The following is an 11,037-nucleotide window of genomic DNA, read 5'->3' on the forward strand; positions in this document are numbered from 1 at the left end:
ACTCAAGTTGTTTAATATTCCCCTCAATTACCGAACTACAAAATTCTCGATCCTCATAGTCTCTATCCCTATGGGCAAAATATCTATCCAAGAACTCAAAAAGAGCAATTTCCAATGACATTTTTTTTAACTCCATACGTAGATATTCTTGTTCTTTCATTTCACAACATAGCTCAGACTACAAGCACAAGATCAATTCTCTCATTTGAGCACCTTATATTTGCCTTCTTAGGCTAGTAATCTCGTGTTTCAATCCAATCACGAGTTGAATGTACATACGAAGGAGAAAACATTTGTGTCATTAAGACGTTACTGTCATATACTATTATTACAAGTTTGTTACCACGTTACATTCTAAAACGGTCACAAATGATTATTTTAGAATGTGCGTCGTAAAATGTTTACTTTCTAATAATAATTTGGCGGCTTATCCAAAATAAAATGTTAAATCAATCCATATAATTTAACTAGTATTTAATATGTTTAAGTGAGCAAGAAGAGAATTTTTGCTTTTATTGAATAAGATCTTCATGCACTGCATTGAAAAATATCCACAGGGATTGTGCTAATTAAGTATATATAGCATGTATGACAAGGATGAGCTCTCTATATATAAAAGATAAATGTAACTTTGATAATTATTATATTTTTTTTATAAATTGATTCAATTATAATTAAATTATATTTACATATTACTAAGATTGTTTGTGTTAATTTTGTTAAAATTTAAGAACGGAAAAAAAGTAATTAAATAATTTATATTTTAATATATTTTAAAATGTTTATATTATGTCAATTTTAATTTATATGAATAAGATAACAAATATATTTAAATTAATATTAATATAAAATTATATATATATAATTTATGTGAAAATAACTTTGAATTAAATACTAAATTTTAAAAAATATTATTTAATTAAAAATTATAAAATAATATAATAATTATTAGACCAATATAATTTGATTCTTCAGCTTATATATACACACACGAGGTATTGGAGAAGAATTGATAGAAAACTACAAGGGCAGCTTACCTTCAATTACCTTCTCTGGTTTGCATCAAGTAAAGTGATCGAGAATATAGATTTTTGTTTGTACTTAAACTGCAAATCCATTTCATTGTACCAATTCCACTAATATATCACATCATTCAACATTCAGTGATGTTTCAATCATTAAATTACCATTGTATATATCACCAGTAGTCGCTGCCACTAAATGAACAACTTGGATTTCTTAATTTGTCATTCTCAAGAAATTTTACATGCATGGTGTATATGTATGATATAGTAATTATTAAAAAGCAAATTAATGGGCTTTCCTTTTGGCTGATCAATAGTGTATATACAAGAAAGAAATATATAAAGAAGGTAAAGCGGGGAGGAATCACTGGCAATGAAGCCAAGCTTTTTGCAGTAGATTTTGAAAAAGTTATCAATGTACGACCCCTTTACTGATCACATACAAAAGCAATACTTACTAAATGAAAAATAATATTCAATAGATATCGATGGAATAAAAATCTTAACAGAGAAGTAATTAACTATTGAAAATTAAATCCACATTTTAAAAGGTGGGCCTAAAGAACTTAAATTTACATTTTAGTGTATATACATATATACATATATATATATATATATATATATATATATAAATTATAAACATTCAGATATATAAAAAATTTGGTGTCTAATTACATACATGATACATGTCGCATGCATGCGTCATCTTTTGTGTTTAAGCAATGGTAAAATTATACTCTATTTAGAGGCATATAGAAAAAAAAAGATAGTAAAACTGATAGTTGCGATAAAGAATGCAATAGAAAATAGAAAGAAAAATAAAATGAAAGCGAGATGGAAAGATAAATTTAAGTATAAATTAAGTATTTTTTTATTTTTAAAATACAAGAACTGATAAAATTTGTTATATCTTCAAATCATTTCTTTTGTTTTGGATAAATATTTTTCTAATTAAATAAATTTTATCATATGTCAAACAAATTTTAATTTTTAAATTTACCAATTAATATTTTTTTTCTGGATAACTACTTATCATGAAATATAATCAAAATATATTTTATTTCTCTTTCATCTCATTTCCATTCTATTTCTTTATATTTCTCCTTTTTAATCACTTTATTTATGGCATTTTTATGTTATATATCTCCCTATCTTTTTTTGTCTTCTTAATTATCTTTCTCTTCTTTACATCCATTAATCCACTCTATTTGGAGCGTACCAGCTTCATCATAACTCTATTATATCTTACATAAATTAATCTTATCATGTTAATATTGTAAAATATATTTGAAACTTAATAGTAATATGAAATCTACACCACCAACCCCAATTTTTTAGCAACTCCACGATACACCTACACCCTTTTGCGTAGGAACAGGGAAACCTTTCACGCGCATCTCTACACACACATACACATTTTGTCCATTCACTTGGTGCAAAACGTTACACATGTTAGGCTGACCTACTCTATCGCACCAAGAAAAATTATCATTCACCATACGTGGTTGCATGCATGTGTCATTAACCTAAAACCTAAAACTCACAGTTTCAACATTTTCCATTATATCTTCAACGAAACAACCACACCCAAAGAAAGAAAAAAAAATGTCCAAATTCGATCCCTACACGCACCTTGGCATCACTATCAACCCGGACGGCACTGTCACGCGCGCCGTCAAGACCCCGACCGTCGACGCCAACCCCGACCCATCACCGGGAACCGCCACCGTCAGCAAAGACATAACCCTAGACTCCAATAAAGAAACATGGGTTCGAATTTTCCGACCAACGAGGCTCCCTTCCAACGACAACACGGTGGCGCGGTTGCCCATCGTGATCTACTTCCACAACGGCGGCTTCCTGTTCCTCAGCCCCGCCGCCCCCGGCTGCCACAAAAAATGCACGCAAATCGCCAGCGACTTCCCCTCCATCGTCGTCTCCGCCTCCTACCGCCTCGCTCCGGAGAACCGTCTCCCGGCGATGTACCAGGACGCGCGCGACGCGGTTTTGTGGGTGAAAGAACAAATGAACGACCCCAACGGAGAGCAGTGGCTGAAAGATTATGGAGATGCCTCTAGGGTCTACATTTATGGCTGTGACTCCGGGGCAAACATAGCCTTCAACGTTTCCATGCAGGTTTTTTTCTTATAAGCCAATAATTTTTTTAGCTAAGATCCATCTGAATATATTTACTTATATGAAAAATGAATTAGTATCTCATTAATAGACTTCATTACAAATTAAAAGAATAATTTAAAATAAAAATATTAGTAAATTAGGAAAGACAATGAGTGGAGTGAAATATGTGGCAAGTATAAGTAGTAGTCCTTCCATACTTCATCTCTTCTAGTGTCCTACACTGCTACATGTTAAAAAGATTTTCATGAATTTTATAGTATATACTTCATCTCTTCTAGTGTTTAAGGTTTTGTTACAGCTATTAAAAAATATAATTAATTTTTAAATTTCATAAAATACATTAAGTTATTTTTTAATATATCATTTATCTTTTTAACCAAGGATTCATTTAATTTTATCATATATTATTTTCACTAAATATTAATTAAGGATAGTTTCATAGAAATATTTAATGCGATATTAGTTTTGTAAAATGATATCTAGAACAAGTTTTGTTTTCTAAAATATCATATAATCCGTGCGTGAATATTTGTTAAAATTCAAAATGTTAGACAAAAATTATAAAAAAAGCTAAAAAGTAGATATTTTTGAAACATATATATTTATACAAAAAATAAATTGAGTCATTTATTTTATATATAATTCATAGTATTTTAATAATTTTAAAGTCTGGGTATTTGCGAGTATGAATATTTTACAAATTGTTCTTGCCTCCACCTAATAGTTTATAAAACAAGCATCTTTGAGTTCTTTTGCCATACCCATGATTAATTCATCTTAAAATAGGACTATATTTCTTACAAATAGAAGCAAAATTGCTTTCATTTGTTTGTTATACAAAGGACTAGAAATAATATAGAGCCACTATGCATGCAGGTTGCTGACTTGGATTTAGATCCTTTAAGGATTCGTGGGTTGGTGATCAACCAACCCATGTTTGGAGGGGAAAAGAGAACGGCGTCGGAGCTCAGATATGCGACAGACCAAACGTTGCCTTTGCCGGTGTTGGATGTGATGTGGAATTTGACTTTGCCTAAGGGGACAGACCGTGACCATAGGTATTGCAACCCTATGATGAAGGGACCGCACCTTGATAATGTGAGGAAATTGAGGAAGTGCCTCGTTGTTGGGTACAATGGGGACATCATGGTGGATCGACAACAGGAGTTTGTGACCATGTTGGTCAAGTGTGGGGTGCAGGTGGAAGCTCGGTTTGACCAAGTAGGGTTCCATAATATTGACATGGTGGACGTTGCTAGGGCTAGTTCAATTATAAATATTGCCAAGGACTTTATTCTTGGTTGAGTTGCTTGGTTTGTAAAGCTTTGTAGTTTTGTTAAGTTTTTTTGGTTGAGTCTTTGCTGCAATTTTGAAGTTTTTAAGAATGTTGTTATTATGATTCTGAAGTTTTGTAACCATGTCGATCAGCATGTGCCAATAAGTCAACATTATTTGAGTTATATTAGACTTTTCTTTTAAGGATTAATCTAAATCACTTGTCTGATCCTAATTATGTTGTTATTCTTGTTTCACTAATAAAAAAAAAAATTCATTGAATATAATTCTATTCGTGGGGTAATGTAAGAAAACTGAATGCAAGTAGATACTTTAAAATAATATGTCAATTTTGTGGTTGTGAGACATGAACTGGAACACACAAATAAGGGATATATAAACTTTTTCGTATACACTATCAATATTCATCATTAGAAGCAACATGCAAGAGTCGGATAATAAGACCATGCATGCATCGTGAATTACAAAGAATGGACATATAATTTGAATCCACTCTTAAGATTGTAATTATCATTTATATATTATACATTTAAAAATAATGAAAATAGATTAAATTACAATATAATTTTGATTAATTATTATACCATTTAATTAGATAAAATTTATCGTTACATTAAAAGTTTTTCACAAAAATCATAATATACCAAAAATGATTTAATATCTTATTGAGTTGGATTAAAATGGTCAAAATATATATTTTTCAAGATATTCAAAATTTTACTATTCCAAAAAATCCAAGGAAACCAAAGAAACATATATCAGAGAATTAAACCAACTTGTTAATTTCTACTTAGCTTTTGTTTTGCATTTGAACAGTCCCTAGTGCTGCAAATAAAATAGTGATTTTTTTGCGGTTGAAGGCAAAATCATATAAAATCCCATACAAGCATACAGCAGTGACCAAACTTAACGAGCAAACCTGCAAGTACAGAACAAATGCAAGGAATATTCTGTGCAATTAATAAGCAAAAAACAGAGTGATTTTCCTATGGAATAAACAATACATTCTTTTTTAGCATATTTAATCTTGCGTGAATACTGTAACAAAAACTGCAAGAGAAGGCTAGTACTATTTTTTATATATGGAACATGCTTTTCCGAAAATTCTTGGAAGAAACGAAATTATCATATGCCAAACATTTAGGTTGGAAAGAGAATTGATTTTGCAACCAAGCATAGGCTAACTTGGAATTTTATTTTATTATTAATAGTCCAGCTTCCTCTTGTCAGCCTTATCTTTTACGTAGCACATTAATAGAAGAAATATTTAGTGTAGTTTAGTGAGTAAACCTTCTTCCTAAAAGAAGTCATGACTCCAACCGTGTTATGACCAATAATCAACCTCATGATCTACTTTCTTGTATTTATCAATTGACATATAGTCTAGGGAAAAGGTCTTTTTGGCTACAAAGAACCAAGCTAACAACATGTTTTCCCAAAAAAGTAACAATATTACCACTCCTAATTCTTTTTTCTTCAGCCTTAAAACTGGTACTCAGAAGTTTTGTAGAAACCTAATTTACAATTTTCTTTCATCAAATAGAAGAAAGGTTATTTGTCACAATTTTATGATATTACTTATAACGATTAAAATCTATCATATGATTTTGACATCTTCTTTAAAATTTGGAATGACATATCAATTGGCTAAAAAGAAGAATGTGTCTAGATTTTGGAAGCAACTACCAAAAGATGAATCAATATTCAATCGACTAAATTAAATTTTTGCAATCTGATTTGGATCATTTTGACAGTTTAATTATAAGTTTTTTAATTTTACTTTTACAAGACCTTTGAAAGTATTTTTATTTGTCAATTAATAAAATAAATTGACACAATTAATATAGAATCTAATAACTAATTGAATTATGACCAATCTTTAAAATGGCATTTACATAATTATAAGAAATAAAGCAACTAAAAAAGCAAATAATGGCAACTAAATTATAAGAACTTATAAAAAAAGTTATTACAAACCACCCATAGTTAATTAATCATGTTTGGCTTACATTAACAGTCCCCTGTGCTACAAGTAGTGATCTTTTACATTTGAAGGCAAAATCATAAAAAATCCCATCCAAACGTACAACAATGAGCAAACATGCAAGTATACAATAAATGCAATCACCTTCTGTGGTATACGAGCTAGCAAAAACAGTGAATTTCCTATAGAATTAATTTCTTAAAAACATTTAATCGCGTGGGAAAACAATAACATAATTGCCAAAAGAAGGCTAGTATACGTACTTTTTATATGGTGGAACATGTTTTCCAAAACATTTCTGAAGTCGAGAAATTACCATATGCCAAACATCTTGGAAAGATGATAGAATTTGCAGCAAAGCATAGGCTAATTAAATTGGAAGAATTTTTTTTTTTAAGAAAATTGTGCAACTGCCACTTCCACTCATATGCTAAACACCAAAACATCAAAACATCAAACTTCCTCTCATACGCTTGGTAGAAGAAAACAGATTTACTATTTATGCCTCCAGTTTAGCCACCTATCCCAACCGTCTTAATTATGACCAATAACTAATCTCATCTACTTTCTTGTATTTATCAATTGACATACTATATATAGTAGCATTAAATTGTCTAGGTAAAAAGGTCTTTTAATTTAGCCACCGCCACATGTTTTCTCCCAAAAAAAATATTATTACGATCCACTCCTAATTGTTTCTCTTCAACCCTACCTAGCTAAAACTGGTCCTAATACTCAAGTTTTATAGGAACCTAATTTACAAATGTTTTTCAATCAAATAGAAGGTTTTGACTTTGAGACTTGCAAATTAACTAAAATCAAACCGCATCTAGCCTTCAAGACACTGCACCATAAAGCATATGCAGGTCCTCATAAAGCACCCTGCACCTCCATTTAACAAGAAGACTTAAATTAAACCACTCGAATTTTTTAACTCTCGAGTCTCCTTTAATTTTTAGGCCTAGCCACAAATCACTATATTTGGTAACCCAAGCTACTTTTTTAGCAGTACTATCACAACCACCGCAAAAGATCTTTTGAAACTAGATAAGGAGGATTTTCAGCACCTTTGAGGAATTTTAAAGATATAAATTGAAGGACTAATTCAAACAGAAATAATCAAAATGATTCACCAAGACAAATGCTTACCTTTCTTGAAAGCCTGGGCTTCAACTAGTCAATAATAGGCTGCAAAGTGATTAGCTTCCTTTGATTAGCACCAACACCATACCCAAGACACTATTACAAGGAACATTTCCTACCTTGACAAAGTCTAAAGTTTGCATCTAGTAAATCCTTATCCACATTAACCCTTACTTAAGGGCGTGAAATAGGTTATGCATACTTTTCAATGCTACGAAAACTTAAGACATAATATCATTAATACTGTAATCACTCATCCAGTACTCATGTATTGTTACTAGTCCACTGGTACCCGTACAATGAAATATACTTTTTGCTGATAAAAAAAAATGTATTGTTACTAGTAATTAAATACAATCTGATTGATTACCTACTTTTCCCGAGAAGAAAATCAATAAAATCTGAATTATATATACACTAACAAGCTAGGATGTACACATTATCCGTGTAAAACTTTCCATAACAAATAGCTCTTCTCAATATGTAATTATAGTGTGAGGATCGATCGGTATTTTCAACTGCATATATATACTACATTATATAACAATATTTATAGCTATTGTCAATATATGTAATTATTTAACTATTAACATATGTAGAAGTCACACAACAATACAACAAGAGTACAAGAGTACATACAGCAATGCATAACAAATTCAGATCGAAACCATTACAGCTCGAAGAATTCTAGTCTTCATCGATAACAATGCAACTTTGGAAATTAAAACCTGGATTACATATTTATTTATTTTAAACAACATATACTAAAATATAAAAGACAAAAATGATATTATACCCAGAGAATCACACGAGGTGGATATTCCAGGAGAAGTCACATGGAGGATTGAGAAGTAATAGAAAGTATAAAGTTCTTAATGTTTTGCCCCAAAGCAAATGCCTTAGCCTGATCAAAGAGCTCCACAGCATGAAACCCGTCCTCCACAAAACGCGCGTCCACGCGCACCCCACGCGCCTCCAGAATCTTCACCAACTCCTTCTGCTTGTCCACCAAGGGATCCCCACCGTATCCGTTGATGAAGCACGGCGGCAACCGTCCGATCGCGTCGCCGTGTTCGTTATCCACAGCCGTCGGATTGCAGTACACGTGGTCGCGATCCGCGCCCTCTGGCAGCGAGAGGGACCACATGAGGTCGTTCGCCGGTAACGGAAGGATGCGATCGTCGACAAGTCGGAGCTCCGAGTCGGAACGGTGGACCCCACTGAAATAAGGGATGTTCATGATTACACCGAGGATTTTTAGAGGTGAGAGTGAGAGGGAGAGAGAATTTAGGGCTGTGAAGAAGGCGATGTTTCCCCCGGCGCTGCTTCCCATGAGGAAGGTTTTTGAGAAGTCTACATAGTCGCGGAGCCACGGGTCTGATTGGGCTTGGGCTTGGGCCTGGGCCTGGGCCCAATGGAGGGCTTCGAGGGCGTCGTGGTAGGCGGCGGGGAGGCGGTGTTCGGGGCAGAGGCGGTAATCAACGGAGGCGATGATGGCGGGGAGGGAGGCGGCGAGGGCGGCGCAGGAGCGGTGGAAGATGAGGGAGGAGGGGTGGTAGAGGATGAAGCCGCCGCCGTGGAAGTATATTATGAGGGGGAGTTTGGCGGCAGAGGGGGGAGGGGGGTTTGGGAGGAAGAGGCGGAGGGAGGTGTTGGTGGTTGGGTTGAGAGGGATATCTTTTGAGAGAGCTGGTTCGGAAGAGGGGGTGGTGGCCGAAGGGGGCACTGTTGGAACGACGTAGTTTCGGGTTAGGGAATTGCCGTCAGGGTTGAGTTTGATTTTGAGGAAGTCGTAGGGGTCCATGGCGGAGGAAGAAGGTGGTGGTGGTTCGGACATTGTTGTTTTTGTTGAAAGAAAACTGAGAAGAAAGGAAGATTTATTGAAAGCGAATGTGAGTGTGAACTGTGAAGAAGGTAAATGAGTGACTGTTGTCAGTTGTCATGGGTAGGGTAGGGTAGCGTCTTGCATGGAGATGATCCCAATGTAGGGCAAACCATCAGAAGGGAATACTTGTTTTTTTTCAAATTTATTAAATGGAGTCAAATTTAAATTAATACATTCAAATCTAAATTGAAGTTATAAATTATGTTATGATTTTTTTATGAATGTAAAAAATAATAAAAAGACTTAAATTTAAATAAAAATATTAAAATATATTATATATTTATTTAACAAAAATATTAATTTAAATTTTACTCCTAGTAAATTTGAAAAAAAATACTCATTTTTATCGTTTGCCCATCAATGTATATATGCACCATGCAGTTTTTAGCCGCATAAATTTAACATCATTATTATTAGGGTAATAAAATGTTTTTTTAATTAGATATGAAACTTTTTATTTCAGACACAATTAATTTTTTCTTACTATATTATTTTGTTTTGAGGTAAAGTAATACTTCTGAGACTAAAGTGTTTTCAAAACATGATATTCAAGGTTCTGGTTATTGATTGATTATTAGGCATTGTAATTGATTATCATAGGATAATTTTAAAAAATAGTTATTAAAGAGGGGTTTGAATTTGAATTTTGAACTTGTAATCAATTACCAGAGGTTTATAATCGATTATCAGCCACGGAACTCTTGAAATTCAAATTCAAAAGTTATGACCTTTCAATATATCACTCTGTAATCGATTACTACCACACCTGTAATTGATTACCCGTGAAAAAAATCAGAAATTTTTTTTTTAAATGACACATATCTTCAAACCATTTTGAAAAGACACGAAGCGGTAATTTACCCCCTCTTAATTTTTTATGACTGTTTTTTATTGAGTTTTGATTGACTTTGATGATTGTTTTTTACGAATGTTGTTTTATTGAGTTTTGATTGTCTTTGATGATTGCTTTTTATTGTCATTGATGATTGCTTTTTATGATTCCTTTTGATTTAGTTTTTTTTTATTGTCTTTGATGACTGTGTTTGATAGTTATGTTGATTGTCTTTCTTTGATGATTGATTTTGATGATTGTGTTTGAAGGTTATATTGATTATTGATAACTTTTGATGATTTATTATTATTATTATTATATATTTTGATTGTTTTATATTTGATATATATTTTGGTGGGTTAGTTTATTTTAATGTCTTTTGATATCACTTGACTCTCATATATTGCAACAAGCGGTAACATTTTCTTTTAGGTCATGAAATAATAATCCATTCATTTTACATTTTAGGGAGATAAAAAATAATAATTTCAAACTTAGAGGAATGGAGTGGAAGAAAAAAATTATAAGAACCAAAATCGAAATGTACTTATTTTATTGGACTAAAAACATATTTATAATAAATTTTATTTTAAAAATCATAAAAAATTAATTACCAAATTATCTAGCAAGATAGTCATCTCTTTTTTTTTCCTTTATGTCGAAGAGAAATCAGCTTTAGGATGCCGATTTTTCAAGGGGGATTTTTTCTTGATTGAGAAGTCGACTTTGGAGG

At 32.4% G+C, this 11,037-nt stretch overlaps 2 protein-coding genes across 2 annotated transcripts; one reads left to right on the top strand and one right to left on the bottom strand.

The window, feature by feature from the left end:
* Positions 1 to 2,480: 2,480 nt before the first annotated feature.
* Positions 2,481 to 4,661, top strand: LOC100813863 (probable carboxylesterase 9). The gene is made up of 2 exons (XM_003529936.4): positions 2,481 to 3,161; positions 4,041 to 4,661. The coding sequence occupies exons 1-2, from the start codon at positions 2,631 to 2,633 to the stop codon at positions 4,467 to 4,469; spliced, it is 960 nt and encodes a 319-aa protein (XP_003529984.1). The 5' UTR covers positions 2,481 to 2,630; the 3' UTR covers positions 4,470 to 4,661.
* A 3,504-nt stretch (positions 4,662 to 8,165) lies between these two features.
* Positions 8,166 to 9,525, bottom strand: LOC100814398 (probable carboxylesterase 8). Its single transcript, XM_003529937.5, has one exon. It carries the CDS (start codon positions 9,422 to 9,424, stop codon positions 8,420 to 8,422), a length of 1,005 nt encoding a protein of 334 aa, XP_003529985.1. The 5' UTR covers positions 9,425 to 9,525; the 3' UTR covers positions 8,166 to 8,419.
* Between the last annotated feature and the right edge of the window lie 1,512 nt (positions 9,526 to 11,037).

This window comes from Glycine max, chromosome 7 (genome assembly GCF_000004515.6).
Source record: "Glycine max cultivar Williams 82 chromosome 7, Glycine_max_v4.0, whole genome shotgun sequence".
Lineage (NCBI taxonomy): Eukaryota > Viridiplantae > Streptophyta > Magnoliopsida > Fabales > Fabaceae > Glycine > Glycine max.

Excerpts from the sequence above, each read along its gene's own strand:
- LOC100813863 (XM_003529936.4), top strand. The coding sequence starts at position 2,631 with ATGTCCAAATTCGATCCCTACACGCACCTTGGCATCACTATCAACCCG. Across the intron at positions 3,162-4,040 it reads CCTTCAACGTTTCCATGCAG|GTTGCTGACTTGGATTTAGA; the intron begins GTTTTTTTCTTA and ends CTATGCATGCAG.
- LOC100814398 (XM_003529937.5), bottom strand. The coding sequence starts at position 9,424 with ATGTCCGAACCACCACCACCTTCTTCCTCCGCCATGGACCCCTACGAC.